The 25,961-nt window shown below is 41.0% G+C and overlaps 1 protein-coding gene across 1 annotated transcript in view; it reads left to right on the top strand.

The window, feature by feature from the left end:
* LOC145416880 (uncharacterized) overlaps positions 1-25,961 on the top strand; it is a 151,069-nt gene that overhangs the window by 72,084 nt on the left and 53,024 nt on the right. Inside the window, exons 13-14 of the mRNA XM_080285746.1 lie at positions 4,405-4,435; positions 12,431-12,481. Of these exons, the coding sequence (XP_080141872.1) occupies positions 4,405-4,435; positions 12,431-12,481 (82 nt within the window). The remainder of the gene's footprint in view (positions 1-4,404; positions 4,436-12,430; positions 12,482-25,961) is intronic.

Raw genomic sequence — 25,961 nt, 5'->3', positions numbered from 1 at the left:
ACAACAATGTTGACCGCCAGTTGATGTGTTTTGAAATTGATCAGCGTTTAAACTCCATCGATTCTTCAAGTCTTTCTTTTGGTGAATTGGTTGATATTTACAACAACGAGCTCAGGTCAGTTTTTGACCATTATTGTCCTGAGGTAGTAAAAACAATCACTGTACGTGATAATTCTTCGTGGTATGGTCCATCCATTAATTCTTTGCGTAGACAGCGTAGAAGGGCAGAACGTTAGTGGCACTTGCAGCGGACCGAAGTAACTCGTTTGCGTTATGTTTTTGCGAGAAGAGCAGTCGTTCACACTGTAAAAGCCCAAAAGGCTAGGTATTATCAAAATAAAGTTGATTCATGTGGTGGTGATAAAAAAAAACTGTCTGCAGTTGTGAACAATATGGTTGGTCGGAGGAATGTAATTGTTAAACCAACCTCTGTATCTGATGCCCAGTTGGCTTCTGATTTTGCTTCATTTTTTACAAGTACAGTAAGATATTTCGCATAAGAAGTGATTTAGACAGCAGTTCTCCTAGTGAAGCGTACTCAGTTGACTTACAGCCACGGTGCACCGGGGATCATTTGCTTTCAACATTTCATCCGCTGGATGTAAACAAAGTCAAATGTTACATCAGAGAACTTAATAAAACATTTTGCTTACTCGATCCGTGTAACATATCACAACTGCCTGATGTGTATGAGCACGCTGCAGACTTTATCTGCAACATAATAAACAGATGCTTCTTAGAAAGTAATTTTGTGCAGTCTGAGAAACGTGCTTTGCTTAGGCCCCTAATTGAGAAACCTGGCCTTGATGTTGAGAGCATGACAAATTATCGTCCCGTCTCTAACCTGTCTTTTTTATCCAAGATTATTGAGCAGGCCATACTCGATCAACTCTTACCACTACTGGAACACAACAGAGTTGTTCCTGTTGTTCAATCAGCTTACAGAAAATACCATTCAACTGAAACTGCACTAACAAGGATTCAGAGTGACTTGGTGGCAAACACTTGTAGTGGGATGTCCTCTCTCCTAGTTCTGTTGGATCTGTCTGCAGCTTTTGATACAGTAGATCATAAACTATTGTTGGATGATCTGTATTTTTATGGTGTTCGTGATAGTGCCCTTTTGCTTCTTAAGTCGTATCTGTCGGACAGATCTCAGAGAGTGGTTGTTGATTACGCTAGCTCTGATTCTGCTCCTCTTCTATTTGGAGTCCCTCAAGGATCAGTTTTGGGTCCAATTCTATTTACTATCTACACAAGTAGTTTATCGTCTCTACTTGATGCTCATGATGTGTCCTATCATTTTTATGCTGATGACACCCAGCTCTATGTTAAGATGTCAGATATCAACGATACTAAGACAAAGTTTGAATCTCTAATGTCTGATATTAAGATCTGGATGGCTAAGAGGAAACTTAAGCTGAATGATGGTAAAACTGAGATCATCATCATCATCAGAGGAAACAGAAGGGGTGATGACACTGACAATGCTCTGGCTTTGAACATTGGCGTGTCACAGCTGCATCCAGTCAGTTCTGTTTGAAATCTGGGTGTTTATTTTAATTCTAAGTTAAATTACAAAGAACATATTAATCAGGTTGTAAGAGGCTGTAACTTGCATATCAGAAATCTGTACTCTGTGAGAAAATTCCTGAATAGACGGTGCCTCTTAACATTGGTCCATGCAGTGGTCTTGTCTCGTGTTGATTATTGTAATTCACTGTAGGTTGGTCTTCCAAATAATATACTAACAAAAGTTCAGTCTGTGTTGAACAGGGCGGCACGGCTTATCTTTGGTCTCCTCCCGAGAACCTCAACTACCCTGTTTCTGATTGAGTTGCATTGGTTACCAGTAAAGGCTAGAATTGAATTTAAACTGTGTCTTATTACATTCAAGGTTCTTAAGTTTGGTGAACCGAAGTATCTTGCTGAATTGTTAAAACTCCCATCGACACGCCCAGGTGTGATGTTACGCAGTGAAGATGATTCCTTGCGTCTTGATGAGCCAGGAGCCATTTACCAGTCATCTTTCTCTGATCATTCTTTTGCATATAGAGCCCCTAGATTATATAACAGATTGCCATTGTCCATAAGACAACTCTCTACTGTTGAATCCTTTAAGAGACAGCTGAAAGCCTTTCTTTTTTCAAAATGCTATGACCTGGAGAGAGGTACTATGACGGATGATTATAGGGTTTAATTATTGCCAATTTCATGTATATATGATGTAGCTTGTATTATATACAAGAAATGTCACAATTCTTGTAATTGTAAAAATAATGTACGTGTGTCGAACGCTAGTGAATTCCCAAAAGGAAGAACTGGCGCTTTTGAGAAACAAAGGGCCAGATTATTATTATTATTACTATTATTATTATTATTAAACGCTTCCATCATAAACCTAGCCCCACCAGGCTTTGCACAGAGGGATGCATGGCACATCCACCTAATCATTGTCATTTGTGTACATTTGAGTTTGCGAATATCATCTTCCTTTACTGCCCAGGTCTCACTACCATACAGCATTGCAGTCCTAACATGTCTCATACAAAGATCCCTTACCATGGAGGGAGAGCCCTCTCAGTGTCAGGAGAGGCAACAGCTCCCTGAACTTCTTTCAGCCACTCCTCACTCACTGAAAGAAATGAAGTCAATGAATGCATAGCGAGGGCTGATGGTCAGAAAATGGAAAATGTGGGTGCTGTCAAGTATGTAGGTAGTATGATAAGTAAGGTTGGAAGTTTAGAGGATGAAGTGCATGATAGGGTACAGCAGGGAAGAAGGGATGCAGTTTCACTTAGAGCAGTGATAAGGAAAGGGAAGTAAAAAAAAAAGAGAGAGAGAGAGAGTATTGTGATCCCTACGTTAGAGAGAGAGAGAGAGTATTGTGATCCCCACTCTAACGTATGAAAGCAAAACTTAGACCCTATTGGAAAGATGAATTAAGAATGAGAGCATTGGATTTGAGTTATTTGAGAGAAGCATATGGAGTTATGTAGAAAGCAGAAAGAGAAATGAGGAAGTGAAGGACTGCTGTGGTGTTGATGTGGATATGCTAGAAAGCATTAAGAATAATTCTTTGAGATGATTTGGTCTCATGGATTGTTGTTGTTGTTGCTGCATAACCCTGCTTTGTCTGGCTGAGCAGACCTAAACCTATTGTCTGCAGGTAAGCAGTGGCCCATATGGCATTGTCTATAGGTTCCCTACACCTTTGATGTAACTATGTCTTAATGTGGCATGTTCTGTGCATTGCTCCATAATGGATGTTATGTTGTCTGGGTCTCTTCTACAAGCAGAATACATGTCATTTGTGATGCCACCCAGCCTTAATCTAAGCTGGTAACTGAGGACTGGGTGATGTCCTGATCAATGCTTTGTTAGTTGTACTCGTCAGCTCTGTGTGAGGATACCATTGATGGATGGATGTCAGGAGGGGGCTTGTATTATAGTGCTCTGATCCAAGTGTTGTATTTCCCTGCATGTGAAATATCCTCCCCTAAAGTGTGGAACTGCAAGAAAGCTAGTAAAGCAAAGATAGGCAAACAGTATCCAGGAACAGCTGGGAGCCTTTTTGATTCCATAGAGTGAAATGCAGGCGTAAAGATAAGGGAAACCAGTGCCAAAACATAGATGCCCAATACACCCTGGGCTAAGCAAGCAAACAGGGGAAAAAAAAGGAAATGAGAATTATCAAGTGAGAGAAACTCTGAAGGAAAAGGGAGGAAAGGACCAGGAGTACAAAGCTCTCTTTAACACCCTCAGAAGCTCTTAAAAACTTATTACAGAAGCTATAGGACATTCACATGTACTCTGACAATAAGCTTAACAACCTGAAGGGGAGTATCTGCAGTTTAGCTTGACATAGTAGTATTTATATTAAAAATAGAAAAGAGGGAGGAGGGGGGAGGAAAGAGAGTCCTAGCAGGTGGGTAGGTTGCAGTAAAAGAAGGGAGTCAGAGACAGTTGACTCACACATTGTGTGTGGGGTTCTCATTTTGAGGAAGCCATGATGAGTGAGGTGCTTTACTCGCAGGGTTTATTAAGTGACTGCCCTGTTTCATTAACCAGTGTCTGTGTGATTTTTGTAACAGCTTGAGGAATTAGTAAACAAGGGAACTTATTCCAGTCATGGTATAGATAATTATACAGTATAACTTTAGAAACACTAAATTCTAATAGGCCAGTTATATGCCTGTTAAAACAGGCAAATAACTGGCCTCTTAGTATTTAGTGCTACTTCTGTGTGGAGGAAAACTAGATGATATGGACCTACAAAATATGTTTTATTTATGGCTGTACTAGTGAGAAATTTTGATTGTCAGTGGAATGCTTATGCTAATCATTACTAAATTACCAATAAGCCTTTAATTGCTTTTGTTAAGCTTGATTTTTCTGTTGCAGGGAGCTGATAGTGGAGGAACAAATTCTGCAGGTGTGTATTTTAATTTTGTTTCTCTGTCTCACCCCACTCCATGGATATACTTGCTTAGGAGAAGGATCATGCCTTCCCCTGACTAACTACAGTAAGCCCATACTTACCTGGGCCCCACATGTACTTATTCCAGATAGGCAGCAGCATGCAAGCAGTCGAAAAATTTGTGAGGTGCCCATCAACTGTGGCAAAAAATCTTTGAGGGGATTCAGAATACCCATGCAGTGACATTTAGCTGGCATTGTGACTATCATTTTGAATTAGATCAAGAATTTAACATTGTTTGTTAAGAATTTTAGGAGGTTTACTGTGAATTTGAGGGGTTTGCCAGGGTCTTAGGGGTTTGAAACTACAGTATCACCTAGGACCCTTACAAAAGGTTTTCAGTCGCCAAGTTGGAATCTGTCAAGTTGATTCTCCTACTGGGTTCACAGTTTAGATGAACCTGAGGTTACTATTGCTGCTGCTGCTGCTAATAATAATAATAATAATAATATTTACTATTTTTTAATGCCAGTGTCTTATGGTTTGTACAGTAGTGTGTGACCTTAGAAAGCATGTCTGTAGCCAAGTTGGGGTCACAGAAGGCATTTAGTCAGCAAGTTGGAGTCTGTCATAGTTAGTTTTTCCCCCAGATGTCTATTCTTTTAAGCCTTTTAAATGTCACTATACTGTATTATATCTGCATTACTTCTGTACAGTACATGACCTTAGGAAGCACATACTGTATGTAGTCAAGTTGGGGTCCCAGAGGGACTTTAATAGGCAAGTATGGGTCAGCTTGGGGGTTTGATTAGCTCTTTAGCTTTTTTATAGTGGGTTAGAGGGGCCTTGTGACGCCAATTCTTCATACACAGGAGGCTAGGTTAACACTTTCATTGCATATGCCGAGGGCTTTCTGTACCAGCATTATGTGGAGACTCAAGAGAACACATCTTTGTCAAAGGAGGCTGAGTCGGAGGGCATGTGAATGTCTGCTAAATGCTGTGAAAGGCAGGGATATCTTTCCCAAAGTTTCTAATGATATATCAGCTCTCTTAACTTGTGACTGACATACATGTTTGGAGAAACCCTGTTCTTTTACAATGCTAGTGTTTGCAACTTGCCTTGGGCACTGATTTTAATAGGCAAGTATGGATCAGCTTGGGGGATTAGTTAGCTCTTTAGCCTTTTTGTAGTGGGTTAGAGGGGCCTTGTGATGCCGAAGTTAACACTTTGATTGCATATGCCGGGGGCTTTCTGTACCAGCATTATGTGGAGCCTCAAGAGAACACATCTACATGTGGTGACAGTGTGCAACGTTGGTGGAGCAGATCAGCTGTGTCATCCTCCTGGGAGTCAGGCCTCCTTATTTTTCCCTGCCCTTTGTCATGGGGAAGATGCTGTCATTCACAAGCGGGTGCCTGTTCTCTGCAAAGTATGTACTGTACCTGTATGCTGGTCTCACAGAAACAGTTGTGTTCCTGTGGTTGATGGTTCTGCTTGGCCAGAAAGACTTGGATTTAGTAACAACAATAATAACATGCCTGTGTTTGATCCACAAATTTTTTGTGCCTTCTGTACTATGGTACTGAACCTTGCCTTCCAGTTCTCTCGACTGACTTTTACTATGACTTTTTAATATATTTCCTTGGTAATTTGTTAATTTTATTCAGTGATTTCCATTATTATGATTCTGTGTTACACTTGAGCACTTTTCTATTTAAGGGCTAGTTCCCTGAAGCACACAAGGAAATCAAGAGTGGTTGGACCTTCGTGCCGTATACTTATGTAGTGCAGTAGCCTCACTGCTCTTGAGCAGTTTTTAGCTGCTTGGTGGTTTAGGTACTCCAACCAGATGTGATCCAAGGAGTGTTTGGGATTTATTGCCCACGTAATGCTGCCCGGGGCAAACAGTGGTTCACTCACCTTCATTGTATGAGCTGAGTAGCCTAGCCCTGGCTTCATATGCTCCTAATGGAGCAGTACCATACTGATTTGGATGATGGGTGGATGGATTTCCTTTATCCTGGAGATGTATTATGTTGTGTTTCAAGAGAGCATCAATATGTCCTGCCTACTTTCTGGTTTATTATTAGAGTACTTGAGCAGTTGAGACTCAAGTCCAGTGCTGATAATTCCCTACATGCTGAATTATTTGGGGGGTTATGTGCAGTGCGAATACTATATATCCCTACATGCTTGATGATTATTTTTATTAATGGCATAATTATGAGTTATGGTGCTGAGGGGCAGCCTACACATGGTGGTGTTTTGCACTCTAGGTGGAGCAGCTGTGGCCTCCACCTGGAAGCTAAACTTTCCCACATTACCATGCACCTAGCCATGGGAAGGACTCTGATGCGATCCAGGTGAGGTGCTGTCAACCACGAGGGGTCTCCAGAGCCCTACAAGGTGTATGTACTCTACTGTGCATCCCTGTAAGATGGCCCTACAGCAGTCGCTGATGTGCTGTGCTTGTAGGATTTTAAATTTTCTTGGTAATGTTGTGTCTGTTCTGGAGTCAGGGGGGCTAAGCTATGGTCAAGTGAAAAGGTCTGCCTATGCAGAGAAGATTGTTTTTCAGACTCAGTGTGTGTTGGTGTTAGGTGACTTACGTTTGCATTGTGGTTCCCGAGTATGTTTGTTTGTTCTTTGTAAGAAAGGATGTTTTAAGTGTTGGAGGCGATGGTGGCATGGGTCTTGAAGGAGCCTGTTTGTAATGTAATGATATTGTTAAATGTTTTGTCGAGCCAAGAGGGGTCTGTGGAGTGGGTGAGTGCTGTTACAAAGACTTTCCAGTTTTTTTTTTATAATAATTTTGTTGTCACTTTCATTGTGATACCAACTCTAACGTATGGAAGTGAAGCTTGGACGTTGCTGGAAGGACACATGTCAAGAGTGAGAGCAGTGGAAATGAGTTATTTAAGAGGAGCCTGTGAAGTCAGATGGAGAGACAGGCTGACAAATGAGAATATAAAGGAGCGTTGTGGTGTGGATGTGGATGTGATAGGAAGCGTTAGGAGGAATACACTGAGGTGGTTTGGCCATGTGGAGAGGATGGAGGGTGAGAGACTGACGAAGAGTGTGTATGTGAGTGAGGTGGAGGGGGGAAGAAGGAGGGGGAGGCTGAGGATGAGATGGAGGGATGGGGTGGAGAGGTATATGAGAGGGGGGGGGGTGAGTTGGGAGCGGGGCAGTGAAATGGCGGGGAACAGGGTGACGTGGAGGCGATTGTTTGTGGCCACCCCGAACGGGATTGAGGCGTCTGGCAATAGATAGATAGATAGATAGACTTTCATTGTTTAATTGATGGAGTCTTGTGATGGCATTTTGTGTGTTTTTGGCACAAAGTTTTATTTGAGAGAGCCACATTGTTTTTGAGGTGAGTAATTTCCATTGAAAAATTTGGATTGTAATGTCTAATTTTGCCTCATTGGCTTTGAGGGTAGAAAGGTTGTAAGAGGATGGAAAAAAGGCAGAATATAAGAAGAGAAGTGGAGGAGCAATTGGGTAAATATGATTTGAAACAGATGGGGGATGTGGAAGGTGTGTGCAAGATATTCACAGAAGAAATCAGTGCAGCTTGTGAGGTGGTGTGTTGGGCGAAGAGAAGATGAAAGGGGGTGCAAGGAACAGTATGGTGGAATGAAGAGGTGAGACAAGCTGTGGCACAAAAGAAGAAAGCATATAGTGAGTTGATGGGAAGCAGGGGCATGGAGGAAGTCTAGAGATGGAAGAGAGAGTTATATGTAGGGAGGAAGAGTGAGGTAAAAAGATTAATAAGAGTGAATAAAAAGAGATTGGATGAGGACTTTGCTAGGAATATGAGTGTAAAGTGGACGGAATGTAAGAAAATGTTCTGGAAAGAGGTAAAGAGAGTAAGACAGGGTGATATAGAAGTTAGTCGGGGAGTGAAAGATATAAATGGTAGAGTGCTAGTGGAGAAAGGAGAAAAAGTGAGGAGATGGAGAGAACACTTCTAAGAACTGTTAAACATAGAGAATGAAAGTGATGCAAGGATTAGTGGCTGGGAGAAGGAGGGATGTGAGAAGAGGGAAAGAAATCAATAGGATGGAAGTAGTGGGAACAGTGAAGAAAGTCAAAATGGGGAATTGATGGAGTGTAAGGTTAAATACTGAAGCATGGGGGAGAGAGAGAGTAGTAGAATGAATATGGAAGATGTGCAGATTGGCCTGAGAGGAAGGTACCAGTATAATCCTGGAGAATTGAAAGTCAGTGGGGATAGAGAAGTGTGTGGTAATCATAGGGGCATTTGTCTTCTTATTGTAATAGGGAAAGTGTATGGTAGGATACTTATTGACAAAATTAGGGAAATAACAGAGGAATTAGTTGGTGAAGAACAGGGAGGTTTTTGGAAGGGAAGAGGTTGTGTACATCAGATACTCATTCTTAGGTCTTTAGTGGAAAAGTTTCTAGAGAAAGGAAGAAAGTTGTATGCAGCCTTCAAGGATTTGGAGAAAGCATATGACAGGGTGGAGAGACAAGGAATGTGGAAAATATTAAGAATATATGGAGTAAATGGGAAGTTGTTGAATGCCACGAAGAGTATGTATGAGGGTGCTAAGGCTGCAGTGCATGTGAATAGTGAATTGAGTGAATTTTTGTTTGAATGTTGAATTGAAACAGGGATGTGTCATGTCTCCATCGTTGTTCAGTCTGTAATATGGATGGGGTTATAAAAGAGATACAAGGTAGGGTAGTTTATCTTGGAGTGGCTTTAATGAGAGATAGAGCAACGTTTGGAACCTCCCTGTACTATTATTTGCAGATGATACTGTATTGTTAAATGAAGACAGAGGGGAACTGCAAGGCTCGGTGAATGAGTTTGGAAGAGTGTGTAAGAAGCAGAATCTAAAGGTGAATGTAGGGAAGAGTAAAGTTATGGTCTTCGAGAGAAATGAAGTCACTGGATGTACAGTGATGTTGGATGATGAGGAAATGGAAAACGTAGGTGCACATAAGTACTTCGGTAGTGTGATGAGTAAGGATGGAAGCTTGGAGGATGAAGTGCCTGAAATGATTTAACAGGGAAGAAAGGTTGCTGGTCCTTTGAAAGCAGTGATAAGATACAGGGATATGATCATGGAAGTAAATGAGTCACTGCACGACATTATTGTGATACCATCTCTGATGTATGGAAGTGAAGCTTGGACCTTGTTGGAAGGACACAAGACAAGAGTGAGAGTAGTGGAAATGAGTTATCTGAGAGGAGCATATGGAGTTACATGGAGAGACACTGACAAATGAGGAAGTGGAGTGTTGTGGTGTGGATGTGGATGTGATAAAAAGCGTTAGGAGAAATACATTGACGTGGTTTGCCCATGTGGAGAGGATGGAGAGCGAGAGACTAATGAGGAGAATGCCTGTGAATGAGGTGAAAAGGGAGAGAGGGAGGGGGAGGGGAAGGATGAGATGGAGGAATGGAGTGGAGAAGTATAAGAGAGAGGGTGTGTGTGTGAGCTGGGAGCAGGGCAGTGAAATGGCGGGGGCTTGGGTGACATGGAGGCGGTTTGTTTGTGGCTACCCCTAATGGGATTAAGGCATCTGGCAATAGGTAGATAGGATATGGTGTTTGTCTGCATTAAATACGATCTTATGAAATTTTGTTATATGCCTGTCTGTGTTGGTGATGGGTATGCTGTTTATTGTGCTGAAGTGTTGTTCTGTTTCTTTTGTGAAATTTGTCCAGTTTCATTTCTTGTAGTTTGTGTAAGAAATGCATTATTGCTGTAGTTTGGTGTGTATTCCAAATGACTACAAGGTAACCTGACAGGAAGGTAATCTGAGGGGAATTTGAGTTCTTTCACCCAGATGGTGGTGAGTGGTGAGCCTCTTGACTGTGACCTCCAGTTATTGTGAGCAAAGAGAATGTGATGTCTATGGAAGAAGGAGAGTGATGTGCCTGGTATGGGATGTTGGTGCATTTGAGGTGTCACTGATTATTTACGTGTTCAAGGTTCAGACCTTGGTGGTTGTTTTCATTGTGTTATCATTAGTAGTCCTTTAAGGTGCTGCTGCATCATCCCTCACCAGAGTTGTATGTTGTAACTTTAATGGCCTCTTTATTTCCTTTCTGCTTATTACCATTGTTGGGTGAACTGAGGCAACCACCATTTGTTTGTGGTGATTGGAAAGGCTGAAGTCTTTGGTGACAGCCCCCTTCCTTACTGTTTCCGTTCCCTTTTCACATGATGTTTTGAGGTGCTGTCCTTGTGGTCACTGTTGTCAGGAGCTTTGATTGTAATCCATGTCACTTGGGGGCATTAAACTTTTGGCAACTGTTTATTCGCTGGCGACCCCTTTTAGCTGCTGGTATGAGTGAACACTGCCACCCACTGCCCTTAAGTAATAGCTAATAGAATACAGGTACATGTCTGGGCAACACTTTATCTGATCATTGCAGTTTCTAGGACTGCTAACTAATATAACTCAAAACTGCCTTTGCATGATAGGATTGCAGATATTAAGAGCAGTGCTGCCTCTCCCCTAGAGGTGTTCCTGTTCATGAAGCCAGTAATAGTGGATCTTCACACCATCCATGAGACTTTAGCTGTCACATCATGCCACCTGCCAGTCATCATTTCTTGATTGCCAACCACAGTTTTGGTTCACAACATTCAGATAGGTGGACTGGCAGTGCTAACTGTCCCATTTGAAAGTGGAAGAGGTTGTGCTTCATACAGTTGCAATATGGTTTTAATGACTGACCAGAAAGTAAAGTTTGGGTTCACCTACGTGGAATAATCTGCTGCAGAAGTCTTCCCTGCATACATGGAATATTATGTAATAGGATAGTGGTTTGTTGATGACTGCAGACAGCATAACCACTCAGAGTACTAATGTGTCTTACATTTACTTTGATTTTGTAATATAACTGTTGAGATGCAGGACCACTTTTCTTTAGTGGGTTGAAAATGATAAGCATTTTTTCACCCATGCCTTTCCTGTATCCATATTTGGGAAACTTTTCAGTGAATATCTCAGTGTATCAATGGAAGGGAAAAAAAAAGATTTATGGGGGGCCCAACTCTCATTTTTCTCTCATGGTGAGAGAGATGGACACATCAGCACCTAGTAACCTGACTTGATAGATGCTGTTCCTTTTCCATCTCCTTCTTGGCACCTTATGTGAGCTCCAAGTCTACCCAGTCAGCTAACCTTATAGCTTGGTATGACAGTTTAGATATTCTGCTTTTGGGATTATGTTTAAAAGGCAGGAACTATCTGTTATAGTGGGAAGTTCGAAGGGGAGGCATTTCATTATCAACCATGGGAGAGGCTACCCTGCCTTTATGGCATATAGCAGAATTCACACCCTTTCCCTCACCTCCTTGGCCTGAGATGTGTTCTCCCAGACCTCCTTTGAATGCCGTGGTGGTCAAGGAGTGTCTCACTTTCTTTTCTAGTCTGTGTTAATCACTCTCAGTATGAGAGAAATGGGTTTTTGATCTAGAAAAATCCTGTCTTTTCCTCAAAAGTATTTTTAGGCATGAGAGCAAAATTATTGTTTATGTAAATGTACGAAAGGTATTGGCAAGTCCTCATTGTCTGACAGTAGGCTAATTTGTGAAACTCATAATGAAAGTGCAGTATTGTAATTCATGATTGCTAACTCTGTGTTGCTGCTGAATGTGTCATGAAATGTGGCATGCATGCTGCCCTCCAGTAACTTTCATAACTACTGCTTAAAAGGTTGTCAGAAATTGGGGGCTTGCTTACATCTTCTCTCTTTCAGGTTAAACCCCCTGAACCTGGTAATGGAGTCTTGTTCATTGCAGATGACTTCTTTCCAGCTTAGGGGAGACATTTTGCAGTGAAAGGGTTAATTATATCCTTCATTAACCCATTCACTGTCAGAAACCCTTCCTGAGTAAAACATCATTTGGTGTTAGCAAGAAGAAACTATTATATGGTCATTGGACTGAAGGGGTAAAAATTGCAAACATTTATCCATGAGTACAAAGTAATTGTGTGTATAACTCTGTCTTGCAGGTATAGTGGGCCCGGATAAGACTCCTCCTCTGCTACCTCCTAGAAACACAGGTCAGTTTTTTTTTTTTTTTTAAATAACAGATTGAGATCTCCATCTGTTCTCTCGCATATGAGCTATGTTGTCAACAGCATATCGTGATTGTGACTTAAAGTTATAGATCTCTCTCTCTCTCTCTCTCTCTCTTTTACAGATCAAATTTGTATTGTATATCAGAGATATCACAATTCTTGTAATTGTAAAAGTAATGTATGTGTGTGTCAAGCGCTAGTGAATTCCTAGTGGAAGAGCGGGTGCTTTGTAGAAACAAAAGACCAGATTATTATTATTGTTATAATTCTGTATTACTGTATTAATATTGTGATTATTATACGATCATTATGATCCCATATAAAGCCTCACTGGTCAGTATAATTTTGCAATACCATCACCAGCACAGACATACAGTCATTTCTTTATTCCAAGAAAGTATTTGAACTCATCGCTATTGGATGCATCAGTGATGGAACAGTAGTGTGATGTTGGAGTCGAAGCTGTACGAGAAGTGCATTGAGGTGAAATAGCAACAAGTTTAGTGGAGTTGGAAACATGTTTTCAGACTTATTTTTGGTGGTAAGCAGGAAGTGACGTACTGTACAGTGAAGTGAAATAACTGCCTGTTTAGATGAGTTGGAAACTTGTTTTTATGTTGTGTTGGGTGAGTAACCCCTCGGACGAAAATGTATCCCTGTTGAACCAGTGTTATAATTCTGGATATATGGTAAATCATTATGCGTTGGGCATTGAAACACAACCTCATCATAGAATGAGGATTTGATGTATTATGTCACCACATCAGCACTGATACTCTCCATCTGCTTTTCTAGTCAGCACTGATACTCTCCATCTGCTTTTCTAGTCTTGTCGTTAGCTGATATAATAGTTTTTGTTTGTTATAAACTTCCTTATACCAAACTGTCATGAAAGGACCAACAGGTCTGTGGCAGTTTGCATTTCTTTTTACTGCTTTGTACTCCTTCACTTCCTCCTCTCCTCCTTCCATTCCCCCTCTCCCCCTCCCCTCACCTTCTTTTTCCCCTCTCCCTCTCCTCTTTTCCCTCTCCTCCTCCTCTTAACCCTATCCTCATTCCTTTCCCTTTCTTTTCCTTCCCTTCCCATCATCCTCGTCCTCTTCTCTTTTCAACCTCAAACCCCTCTGCCATCTATCTTTGTCACCGCATTCCTTTCTCATCTCTTGTTCTTTCCTTTCCTCCTTTCTTTCCCCCTTATCTTCTCTCATTCCTCCCCTTCTCTTTCACCTTGAGTTGACAAGAAAAGTGAGAAAGTCCACCATGCAGCATGAAAGAGAAATAAAATTTATCATTGTCTTCATCATCATCATAATCCTGCCTCTTTTCCCACCTGTGGGTGAGGTAAGGTAGGGCCCAGAAAGCAAGGAAAAGCAGGTATGATAATTGGAGAACTAATCAACAGTATGCGTGATGAAATGGGCCACACGCCCATTCATGTACCATTCAGGCCCTCAGAATCTTAGTTCCACCTTACTGGTGCACTTCGACAAGTAGCTTCATAATTACCAATACGTCACCAACAGTGCCACTTTGACTGTCAGGTTAATAAAGGGATGCCAGATAGTTGGCATTCACTCTTCCATACACAGTTTATTCAACCAGCTCAATCCCCATTAACTATCCTTTCCTTTACACTCTTCACCTTCTTTCCTTCCCCGTCTGTTACCACTCCCCTGTCCTCCTCCTCCTCCTCCTCCTCCTCCCAAACATCCACACTGTGCACTTTAGTTTCCACGTTGTCTACAGACGCCCCATTAACTCAACATACCTGTCTATAATATCATGCCATAACTATTAGTTTATATGATTACTTTCTCTTTCAGGTTACTCAGACTGGTACCTTATAGATAAAGTATTATAGAATGTGACTTTTCCTTTCCAGTATTTCCTATGAAATTTCCATGTCAGTTCTTCCATGCTGCATGGTGGTTTTTCTCACTTTTTCCTGGAGGGTTTGGGGGTGGGGGAAACCTTCTTGCTTTACTATCCTTATCCTTCAGCATGTTGAGTTAGATTTTGTAGTCGTAGTCTTCTTTGTAACAAATAGCCTCGAAAGGACTATAAGGTCTGTTGCTGTTTGCATTCCTATGTAATCCTCCTCCTCCTCCCTTCAGTTCTTTCTGTACTTCTTTCCTCTGCCTCCTCATTTTCTTTATCTCTTACACTTCTTTTCCCCCCTTCCTCTTGCTTCTCTTCGTTTTCCTCCAAGCTGTCACAACACTGCTCTTGGATAATGAGAGAGAGAGAGAGAGAGAGCGAGCGCCATGTTGGGATTTCCTATAGTAGACAGGGTGAGGCTCGCTTCCGTTCTGATGGGGTTACATAGATACACAGACTACACAGACATAATGGTCTAACATGTGGTTGGGCTTTAATATTAAGAGATAGACTTATTCTCTATTATCAGAAGGTTAGGAATAATGAATAAGTTAGGAAAGCAAAAAGAGGAGAGGAAGAAAGGAAGGAGGAGAAGAAGAGGGTAGGGAGTAGGAGGAATAGGAGGAGGAGAAGAGGAAGGAGAGACGGTGGGATGGGATGGATGGAGGAGTAGAAAGCAAAGAGGAAGAGAGGAGTAAGAGAAGAGGGAGGAGAGGAAGGGAAGTGGAGAGTGAAAGATGAGGGTAAAGGGTGGAAATGAGAGGAAGGAAAGTGGGAGAGGAGTAGGAGAGAGAAGGAGGAAAGGAGAGAACGAAGATAGGGAGTAGGAAGAAGGGATGGAGTTGAGAAGGAAGGGAATGAGGAGAGGGAGAGAGTAAGGAGTTGGAGGAGAAGTATAGTAAGAAAGGAGGAAGGAAAAAAGGGATGGAATTGGTAGGGAAGGCGAAGGAAAGGAGGAGAGAAGAGGAGAAAGACAGGGAGGAGAAGAAAGAAGGAGAGAAGAGGAGAAAGGACCAGAAGAGAGAAGAGAAAAGGAGGAGGAAGAAAAGAGTCGAGGAAGTAGGAGAAGAGAAAAAGGAGAAGGAGAGAAGAAAGGGAAGGAAGGAGGAGGAGAATATACAGAGAAGGAGGAGAAGAGGAAAATAATGAGGAGAAGGAGTGGAAGAGAGGGAGAAAAGATGGGAAAGAGAAGAGAAGAGGAGGAGGATGAAGGGACGGGGTAGTGGAGCAGGTACCTTAGAAGGGTTAAGAAGAAATGGAACGAGAGAGAGATAGTGGAGTACGTGGGGTTGAAACCTAAATATTAAGCTGGAATTTTGTGAAGATAGTTAAGAAATTACTTCAAGATTAGTCGGAGGAAATTGTACTGTGGAAGGAATGAGAGAGAGAGAGAGAGAGAGAACGAGAGAGAGATTGCTCCAAAAGGTCATTTGTTCCAAAGCGCCGCAGGCCCAGGAAATACGATGGCGTCTTTATGTTCCGCCTACCTCTTTTTTTTTTTTTTTTTTTTTAATGCCTGAAGGAATTATAAACTACTTCCAGTAATACTCTTCTGTACTACGATGTCATTTTTGAACACTGATTTTTCTTCTTAAAGATGATTCTTCTCTTAGGGAGGAAGTTTTTGAATGAAGGTTGGCCATGGCTCTCCCCATAGTGGCATTGCAATATATGATGTACAGCTTTCCATTCATCTCGTAGGAATTTAATCCATACACTCACGATCATCTTTCGGACGGGAATTCTGCCTTCTCGACCACCATGAGTAGTAGTGGTAGTAGTAATAGTAATAGTAGTTGTGATAGTAGTAGTAGTAGGAATTGTAGTACTGTAGTAGTAGTAGTAGTAGTAGTAGTAAAAAGAATAAGAATAATAAATAATTGTAATGAAATAATGCATGCTGTCATGTCACATCAGAGTTAAGATAGCTTGAGGGAGAGGAAATCGTTTTGTGATCATCTGCCGTACATTTATATTTGCATGATGTTACAGGATGTTTAGGTCTGTCTTACCTGTCTGTTACCTGATGTTGCATTCGTTGAGTGCTGCAAATTTTGATCGAACGTGCTGATTGTACAAACAGAAATACACAAACCTTCTTCAATTTTGACGAATACATAGCGGAAAAATCGAAATATCTGAAACACACACTATTAGAGATAGGGTTTTCATCGAATTTCGCCAATTGTACATTTCCTTTAGACGGGTGCTGTGTCACGGGTGGAAGGTCCTTATCAGTGCAATTTTCACGCCAAACAATGACACCACAAACGATGGCTGTTGCGATTATGCCCGATGACTGTACCCCACAGTATTAGACTTGCCTTGGTGAGAATGCCATACATTGCTTGCATGAAGTTTCCTAGTGATCATTTTTGTCGTGTACTGTGTATCAAGAAGATATTGGTGCACACTTGATACGAACCAATGTGAGACCACTGACGATGGCTACTGGCAAGTACCCGATGATATTTCCCCACACTGGCAAACCTTCTTTCTTAGGATTCTGTATGTCGCGTGCTTGAAATGTTATTCTGTGCTTATTCACATGGTAATAGATTAATTTTAGGACCACAAGCTATATGGGTCGTTTCGGATATCCCACCTACGCGATACTGTTTTTTTTTTTTCTTTTCTTAATTTATTTTTATAGTCAGATAATACTGGTTGATGAGGTCGGGACATCACGAACTGTACTGATTATTTAGGATTTTATGGAACCCTTCTGAGGGATACTTTTTGACTGTGTGTATTTCCTCAGCTTGCCCCGCCTCCCTGTTCCTGGACGTAGATTTCCGTTCTGTTTACCATTTTTGCACTTCACATTAAGTTTGGTTTTTCCAGGATGGATTTTTTTTTTTTTTTTTTTTTTTTTTTTTTATAACCCAACCTAACTCAACCCAACTCATCCCACCCCACCCCACCCCACCCCACCCCACCCCACCCCACCCCACCCATCCTAACCCATCCCAACCCAACCCAACCCAACTTAGCCTAATAGATTATCCTAGTTGACTAACAAACTAACCTAACAGATTAACCTAACTGACAAACCTAACAGATTAACGTTACTCCTAACAAACTAACCTAACCTGAGACTAAGAAAAATCTAACTTAACCTAGACACCCCAGGATAAGAAAATGTGGAAAAATGAAAAAAAAAGGTACACTGAAGGAACTTGTCTTTCGTGGGCTCAGAAGCATGTGTTCCTTAGTGATCTGTGTTATATTATTACGTCTGAATATTATCTTATTTGTTGTTGTTATCTTTGGAACATTGATATTGTTTTAATTATTAACACGTTAAAAGTTATTAATATCTAGTTTGTCTCTTACGCATGAAGAAAATCGTGTTCGTTATTGATATCTTTGTAATACAGACATTGTTTGCATGAGTGGCATACAGAAAGGTATTAGTCCCTTCACTACGATGATGATTTTTGTCATACTTGCCATCGCCAGGCAATATGTTTAGCTGAAGAGGTACCTGTCAAGCAATTTAAAAAAAAAAAAGACGATGACGATATGTATACTAAATTCTTGTGAAGACCTTAATTCCCGCTTCAGTCAGACGGTTTTACTCGTGCTCAGCTCAGGAAAGATGTCTCGTAATTACCGGGTTAATGTACAATATACAGTATAATAAACAGGTATCGAAGAGATGCTTGAAATCCCCCTGAACTTCCGACAGTACTGTCCTTGGTCAGAAATACCGTTAATAGGGCTGTTATGTCTGACAGGCGTCATTTGGAGGTCCATCTGTCTATAGCCAGACGCCATACTCCCGTAAAGGGTGGCCGTTTGTCTTTGAGTTAGTGGTTTTACGGTAAGGGGTACTAGCCATCCGCAGACCCACTTGTTGACACGTTGGGATGGTTGTATGGTTACCACCCATCGTTGTAAATGGTTTCGTGGCTTGTCACTCAATGTAAAGCCACCTGAAAAGAAAAGGAGATTAATAAAAAGTGACGGGAAAGATGGGAGAAATAGGAAGAGAGTAGGGCAGACATAGAAAAAGAACGATAAAGGTGAAGGAAGAAGTAGGCAGCACTACATTAAGTGAGTGGATGGTGGTCGCCACCACCTACCATTTGGAGGTAAAGGCCTTTATTTTCTTAGAGGAAACGTTTCATCCACACATGAGGCGAAACGTTGCCTCTTAAGAAAACAGAGCCTTACAGACATACCGTGTTTGATATTCCGTATGTCCCTTAGTGAAGTAGGGTAATTCGACATCAAGAAATTTCAGGTGTTCAGAATTACCAGACACACAGCGAAGCATATGAAGAATTTTCACACGAGGCTTGGATTCACAAACATGCTCACGACTAATTTTCTTGTAATTCAGATGTTAGTTTGCAGGGAAAACAGTTCATGGGAAGAGTCTGCCTCTCATTTTTTTGTCCTTCCTGCAAAAAGAAAGAAAAGCCCGTGATAATTTCCTCTTGTCACTGATAATTTCCTCTGATGACAATGAAAAGTTCCTCTGTTTTGACTACGATAAGTTCCTCTGAATGACTGAGATTTTGTCCACTGATATGACTGTGATAAGTTCCTCTGATGACTGTGATAAAGTTCGTCTGATGACTGTGATAAGTTCCTCTGATGACTGTGATAAGTTCGTCTGATGACTGTGATAAGTTCCTCTGATGACTGTGAAAGTTTCCTCTGGCGATATGACATTCCTCCTGTGAATTCGATTCGTTATACCACTATGAGCAGGAGAAGAAGACACTTTCCTTTTCCTTCCCGTAAAAGCAATTCGGAGTTACGACAGGGGGCACATCGCATTGTGTCTGTGAATCCGGTCCCTAGTTCACTCATTATACCTTTTTTTTTTTTTTTTTTTTTTTTTCTGAATTTGGAACAGTCGATTAGATATTCTTTGGGGGAGACCTCTGTAAGTGAAGGGGTAAATGGAAACTCTCTCTAACCCAGCCAGAGGAAAGCCTAGAAGAAGGTGGTAGGATGTGGCCAGTGACTGGACCAAAAATAGACGTGTGGTAGTTAAGGAAGCACGGGATTTGACAAAGGATAGAAATTGATAGACATTGTATGTGTGGAAGTTGAGGAAGGAAAAAAAAAAGGTATTGTATATATGGAAGTTAAGGAAGTAAAAAAGAAAATAAGAGAAATTGATAAATATTGTATGTATGGAGCTACACCAGGCAAGACTCTCTCTCTCTCTCTCTCTCTCTCTCTCTCTCTCTCTCTCTCTCTGTTTAGTCGACGAAATGGCTGGATCTTTCAGGCAGTTTGGAAGTTTATTATAAAAAAAAAAAAAAAAAAAAAGATAAAAGTGAGGATGCTTTTGTGTATGAGGTTGACTCTCGATATTCCCGTTATTTTAATGTTGAGTGAACATAATGATGTATGACTTATTGGACACTGATAAAAGATCTTGTTCTTTCGTTACATGTCTTTCTGTGTGTATATAAGTTATCATGATCACATCGAAGTGAGAAAGGATGATGATGATTGTGATAATGATGATGATTATGATGATGGTGGTAATAATAATGATGATGATGATGATGATCGTGATAATGATGATCGTGATGATGATGATCGTGATAATGATGATGAGTATGATGATGGTGATGATGATGATGATTATGATGATGGTGGTGATGATGATGGTAACTTAGTATGCGTATAAAAGTAGGAATTATGGCTGAGGATACAAATACTTACTCATACCAGTGTTAGTGCATTGGATGAGGATATAATTAACACACTTGCGCTGTTATACTCACTTTCAGCTGAAATTGCCTGGCATTAGCTGGAATTTTAACGCTAGAGTTGCCTGAGCCGTGAGAGACTTAAAGGTGCCAGTATCAACACGCTTAAGGTGAAGAAAACCGTCTGACGTTAGTTGGAATCAAATATTTTCTTTTACACTAACTTGACGTAGCTTCGTTCTGTTTTGACTTACGAAGCTCAGACGCAACAAGACAATGCTACAACTCTGCCGCCATCTCAGCACTTCTTCGTGACTAGCATGATATTCTAATCCTCATCGATTAATACAACCCTGCATTCAGGAGGGAGAGATGGCAATTTTAGGCCAGCTTAGAGTAAAACATGTATAGAATTATCTCGAACTTGCGAGGAGTAATTAATCGTATTATGTAGTGATTCAGGATTGTCTTTGTTTTTGTTGCCTACCGACGATTTTCTCCTTAGGGGACGACTGTTGAGGGTGAATCTTCCTTATAGCAATTCCTTTATTATGATGATATTTTTCTTTTACTTGTTCTTTCTACCTCTAGACGAGTTTGCTCGCCTCAAAAAGACCTAGCAAAGTGAAGGGGTTAGTAACAGTGTCAGTATGATGATTAATTTATTCTTGTTCCTGCTACATCCAGACGAATTTATTTTTGTATGTGTGTATTTCTCTCTCTCTCTCTCTCTCTCTCTCTCTCTCTCTCTCTCTCTCTCTCTCGTTCACTTTGGATCCTCCCCCCCCCTTCCTGCCGAGCCCCGTTGCCATGGCAGCGGGCGGACACTCCTTATAAGGCAGCGTTCTATCCCCGGCAACGGAAATATCTGCCGACAACATGAAATCCGCTTTCAGAGATCAGGACAGGCTGGCCTTGGCTGCATACCGCCGTTTGATTATACCTGAAGGCCTGTTGTATGACGTCGGTAACAGGAGGAACATTCAGAGTCGTAGGAAATTTGTGAAGGTCAGGCAGACTTCCTCAGGGCGAAATGCCATGGTGCGTTAGTCACTTGTTTCGCGTGGGGGAGTGGTGAGGAGGTGGCGACGGGGCGGGGAGGTGGGTGCGGTAACTGCGGTTGAGGTCTTGGGCGTACCCCCTTCCCATCCCGGTCACCTCTAATGTGATACGTTGTTGTTACGCGCGTATTGCGATAATTCTGTTGGCTGGGAAAAAAAAAAAAGGTTGTTCACTTGAAATAGTAATTATAAATACATGGATTATAAACATGAGATAAGGCATACAGAAGGTGGAGTTACGATGGGAACGCATTGTAAAAGAGGAAAATGAACATGAGAACATGAGAGGATAAATGTTCACGCTAGGCAGCTCAAACAGTAATGTGAGCAAACTAGTAGAATAACCAAGGATAGCTAAGACGAAAGCTCTCCTCTACCCACCGAATCTTCCACTCGAACCGACAAGAAAAAGTGACAAGGTACACCACTCAGTACACAAACTGACGTGGAAAAAGATAGAATTATTGTACGCAGCAGCAGACTGTAGGGGAAAAAAAAAAGAAAAAAAAAATAAACAGATGAACATGAGGTCTTACTAAAGCAGTCTTGCATAAAATTTTGATTACTAAATACAGACTTAAACCCATATTTTACGAGGTCTTTCCTAAACAGACTTTTACCCCCCCTCTTTTTTTTTCGAGAGGTCTTTCCTAAGGTGAAAAAAATAATCTGGGTGCAGCAAGGGTAAATTAAACAAAAATCATATTGAATGGCGTAACGGGTACTATTTTTAACTCTTTCAGTGTGAGAGCATTATAAGTAAAACCCCGTGAGAGTGGTGGCGTCTTTTATTTTATTTTTTTCCTGCTCCTGATTTTATTCATATCATTTTTTTTTTTTTTTAGCTAGAAAGGTGAAATGTAGTCACAGTATCCCCTTCACCAAAAAAACGTAATTCTTAACTGAAATAAAATCGTCTGGTCGTAGGTTAAAAAAGTACGCGTCATCGAAGTGAAGAGGTTCATAAATCTTCTGGAGGTAGCAAGATTCAAATGTCGTGGTGCTGAAAGGGTTAATTAGATGGCGCGCAGATATTACGATAGTCTGCGTATGAGAAGGAGGGAGAAGTTCAAGGTTACAGGGTGAAGGAACTACCATTTCCAGACAGGATATTCGTTCACAAAGTTACATTCACTTCTCTGACGCAACTTTGGATTCTTTTTGCAGGGTAGACAAAGAAAGGAGGGTGTAGATATTTACCATGTGTTCTAGTCTTCCTGCAGAAATAAATCCGACGGGAGGAATCTCGTCTTAATGATTGTTCTGTATCAGCCCAGTTTCAGGCTTATGCAGGAGAAACGGTGTTTTGCTGGAGAACTTGGTTATGAAAGAAAGAACTACAGAGTGGAATATATATGGGAAATACTTTGAAAAGAGATGGAAATAGTAATGGAATTCACCTAGATTAGATGCGAAGGATTGTGTCTAAGTGCGAGGTTAAGGTAACTAGAAACAGGAAAAATGCACACTAAAACAAGTATTACGGAGGAAATGGTTCAGTATAGTGGCAGATAAGTAAGAGGAGTGACAGGGAAAAAGGCACGAAAATGATGTCAGGATATAATATTTTTGAGATTTTTTTCTCCCGCAGCCATCCCCCTACTGGTGACGACGATGAAAAGTTTACACACCAGATACTGCTTATACAAATACAGTAGCTTATAGTATTAAAAGTAAGGCAAAATCTGATGGGTTGCAAAGTCCCCGGCATGATTAATTCAGAGTACAGTAAGTGCACTGCATAATAATAGCCATTGACGAACTCAAGTAAAGTATTAATTTAGTCTTGATAATTTCGTTATATGGGAAGCACGGCGGCCTAGTTGGTACCTTTTTCGTCTTTCGTTTTGCATTGCTTTAGGAGTGGGTTCGAAATATATTCGTGGCGAACATTAAAATTGAGTGCTGGGAGTATGTCGTTTCATAAGCTAGCACATATTCACACCTTGTCCGTTCATACTGGTGACGTTTACAGTACTTATTTAAACACAAACCTAACCTCCACAATAATTCCACTTTCACTGGCACTGCTCTACAGACACCCCAACCCGATTTATACTTGTCCAGTATGGAGAACGGTTAGTTATGATTGTCGCTTTGAGGAAAAACTCTGATACTGCGGGTGGATCGTATTATTATAAGCAAATTAAGTAGTTGTTTCTGGAAAATCATTTGTTTTGACCCTTCCCTGATTAATTTAGGTTTCTCTGATGTGGTTGATTTTAATGTTTGTCTCTCTCTCTCTCTTTTTAAAGTGATGTTTGGTCTTTTCCTATCGTATTTATAAGTTGAGTTCAGAAGTACTTGATACAAAGGCTTCTCACTGTCAGCATTTGTAGAGACAGAGGGAATGTCTAAGGTAGCTTGTAGTCTGACCACTATTTATGAGTTCGTTTCAGGTAGTTTAACGTGTTGTACGATGACTTATAAAGGCTCGTATCTGATGCCACGTCCTCTACTGTGTAGCCTACCATCCACTGTACCACCGACTTCCAAATGTAGATGTACTGTACAGTTATGGATAAAAGGTGGCATACAGTTGCCCTGCGTACTGTGCACATTTAGGGAATATCCATTACTTTCCTCCTGGGCGTATCATGTCAGGGAGAATTTTCATTTGGGAGAGAAACTTACCAAGCCTCCCACAGCTTAAGAATATTGGTCAGAAAATTAAAATCGCCGGCAGAAGAGGTTAAATATTATGGGAACTTTTATCTCCAACAGTACCACGGACTTGGGTGCATTCAGTAGTGCATAGGGCGAGTTACTGGCGTAGTGTAGTTAGTGTAGTGCATGGCTATGGTGTAGTGTAGTGTAGGGTGGTAGGAAGTGTCCAGCTCGAGTGTTTACCAGTGAGCCGCACCCGTAGAGCGTCCACCGCCCCAGGGTGAGGAAATGCTTCAACCTCCCCCACCACACAAGCCATTTTTTTACACACAATTTCCACTCGGTTCGGCTCATCACCCGCCCTTAATGAATATCTTTACATATTCTCTCGCTCCTCATTATAATCGTCGTCGTCATTGTCATCACTGTCGTCTTTATCATCGTCGTTGTCTTCGTCATGTTGATAGTCATGGTGTTGGTGTTATAACGTCTTGGTGTATGATACTGGCTTTTATTTTACCTCGGCAAGATTGATAGTAAAAGAAAGTAGATAAGGAGGAGGAGCAAAAGGAGAAGAAGAAAGATGGTGGGAGTGTCATAATCCAAGTTTTGCGGGTCATGTTTTACTTTGATAAGAACGTGTGGAAAAGAAAAAGGTAAATGAGGCAACTATGGAGGTGTGGGTATTAAATTTCTGGCGGTATAGAGAAACGTATAAAAGGGAATAACCGTAGTAATATGTTCATAGAATTTACAGAGAGAGAGAGAGAGAGAGAGAGAGAGAGTAGTAGTAGTAGTAGTAGTAATAGTAGCAGTAGCCCAGCAGTAGTAATATAGTTCCTGGTTTTTGTGGTATCGGCTCTTATTTACAGTCATTTGCAGGTGAGAGAATGCAGTACATAGAGAGGGACTATTGTACTATTACTACTACTACTAATACTAATACTAATAATAATAATAATAATAATAATAATGATGATGATAATGATGATGATGTATAAATGGCGTAATGGTACTGATGGTGTTAGCGGAATAAAAGGGGAAAAAAAAAAGATGAATGAGAAGGGAGACAGGGCAATTGTGAAGAGATTGTGGTAATTGGCTTTTATTATACTGTCGTCTGGGGGTACCAAGAATGAAAAAAGAAGTATCATGGAACTGAAAGGGTTAATGGAGTAAAAAGGGAGAATGAGAAGGAAGGAGGTGTGGAGATGGTGTGAGTGGTAGAGCTCCCTCTTTCTTGGTCTTATTTTTATTCAAGAAAAAATGAGAGAAAAAAAAGGAAAATAAGACAAGGAGAGGAAGAAGAGAGCGAGGTGGAAGATGTGGCAGTTATAGGGGTGATGAGGGTTGTTGTTGTACTGACTTTGGTTGAGAAAAAAAAAGGAGGAGGAGGAGGAAAGAGAGAGAAAGAGAGAGAGAGAGAGAGGTGTGGCAGTTATGGAGATAGTGTGGGTGTTGTAGCTGCTGGTTTTTGTGGTATTGACTTAGAGGAAATAAAAATAAGAGGAGAAAAAGAGGAGGAGGTGAACAGGTGAGAAGGAAGGTGTGGTGATTAAGGAGATAGTATAGGTTTTTTATCTCTCTCTCTCTCTCTCTCTCTGGCAGGAATGTAACCAACACGTACTATTCAGCCACGGTAACTGTAAAATAATCAGTACGGCACAATATTGGTCAATAGTTCCTTTACACCTCCAGATCGGGTCAGATCCTAATGAAATGTTGCTGAATTTAACCCCCTTGGATCCAGTGACATTTATTTATTTATTTATATTTATGTTATTTCCAGACATTCAGATTAAGAGACTTCGAACTGGATGGGTTTGATATTGCCTTCCATAACGTCATCGCTACTTGAGGGCTTGACTGAAATAGAGAGTTAGAGCCCGTTATGTGTATCTTCTTGCAAGCATCATTTTGTTCCGTTTTGTCATTCGTCATGGTTGTGTGTTCAGGTTCTCATTCGTCATGGTATTTTTTCTGTTCTTGTCCATGTCTTTCTCTCTTTCACTAACTTTTTCTTTTCTTTAGTACTTGCATTCTCTCTTCCAAAGCCCATCTTCTCTCACAATCCTTTTTTTTTTTTCCCTCGACTCTTCCGTATCTCTTCTCACTTTCACTCGTTTTTTCTTAACTTTGCTTGTCTCTTCCCTATCTCATCTTTTCTCACATTCACTCACTTTTTTACTTGCCTTCTCTTTTCCGCATCTCGTTTCTCTCTCTCTCTCTCTCTCT

This window comes from Coenobita brevimanus, chromosome 108 (genome assembly GCF_032717465.1).
Source record: "Coenobita brevimanus isolate Jiangsu-jjx chromosome 108, ASM3271746v2, whole genome shotgun sequence".
NCBI classification, from domain to species: Eukaryota; Metazoa; Arthropoda; class Malacostraca; order Decapoda; family Coenobitidae; genus Coenobita; species Coenobita brevimanus.
This window is presented reverse-complemented; position numbering and strand designations above follow the sequence as displayed.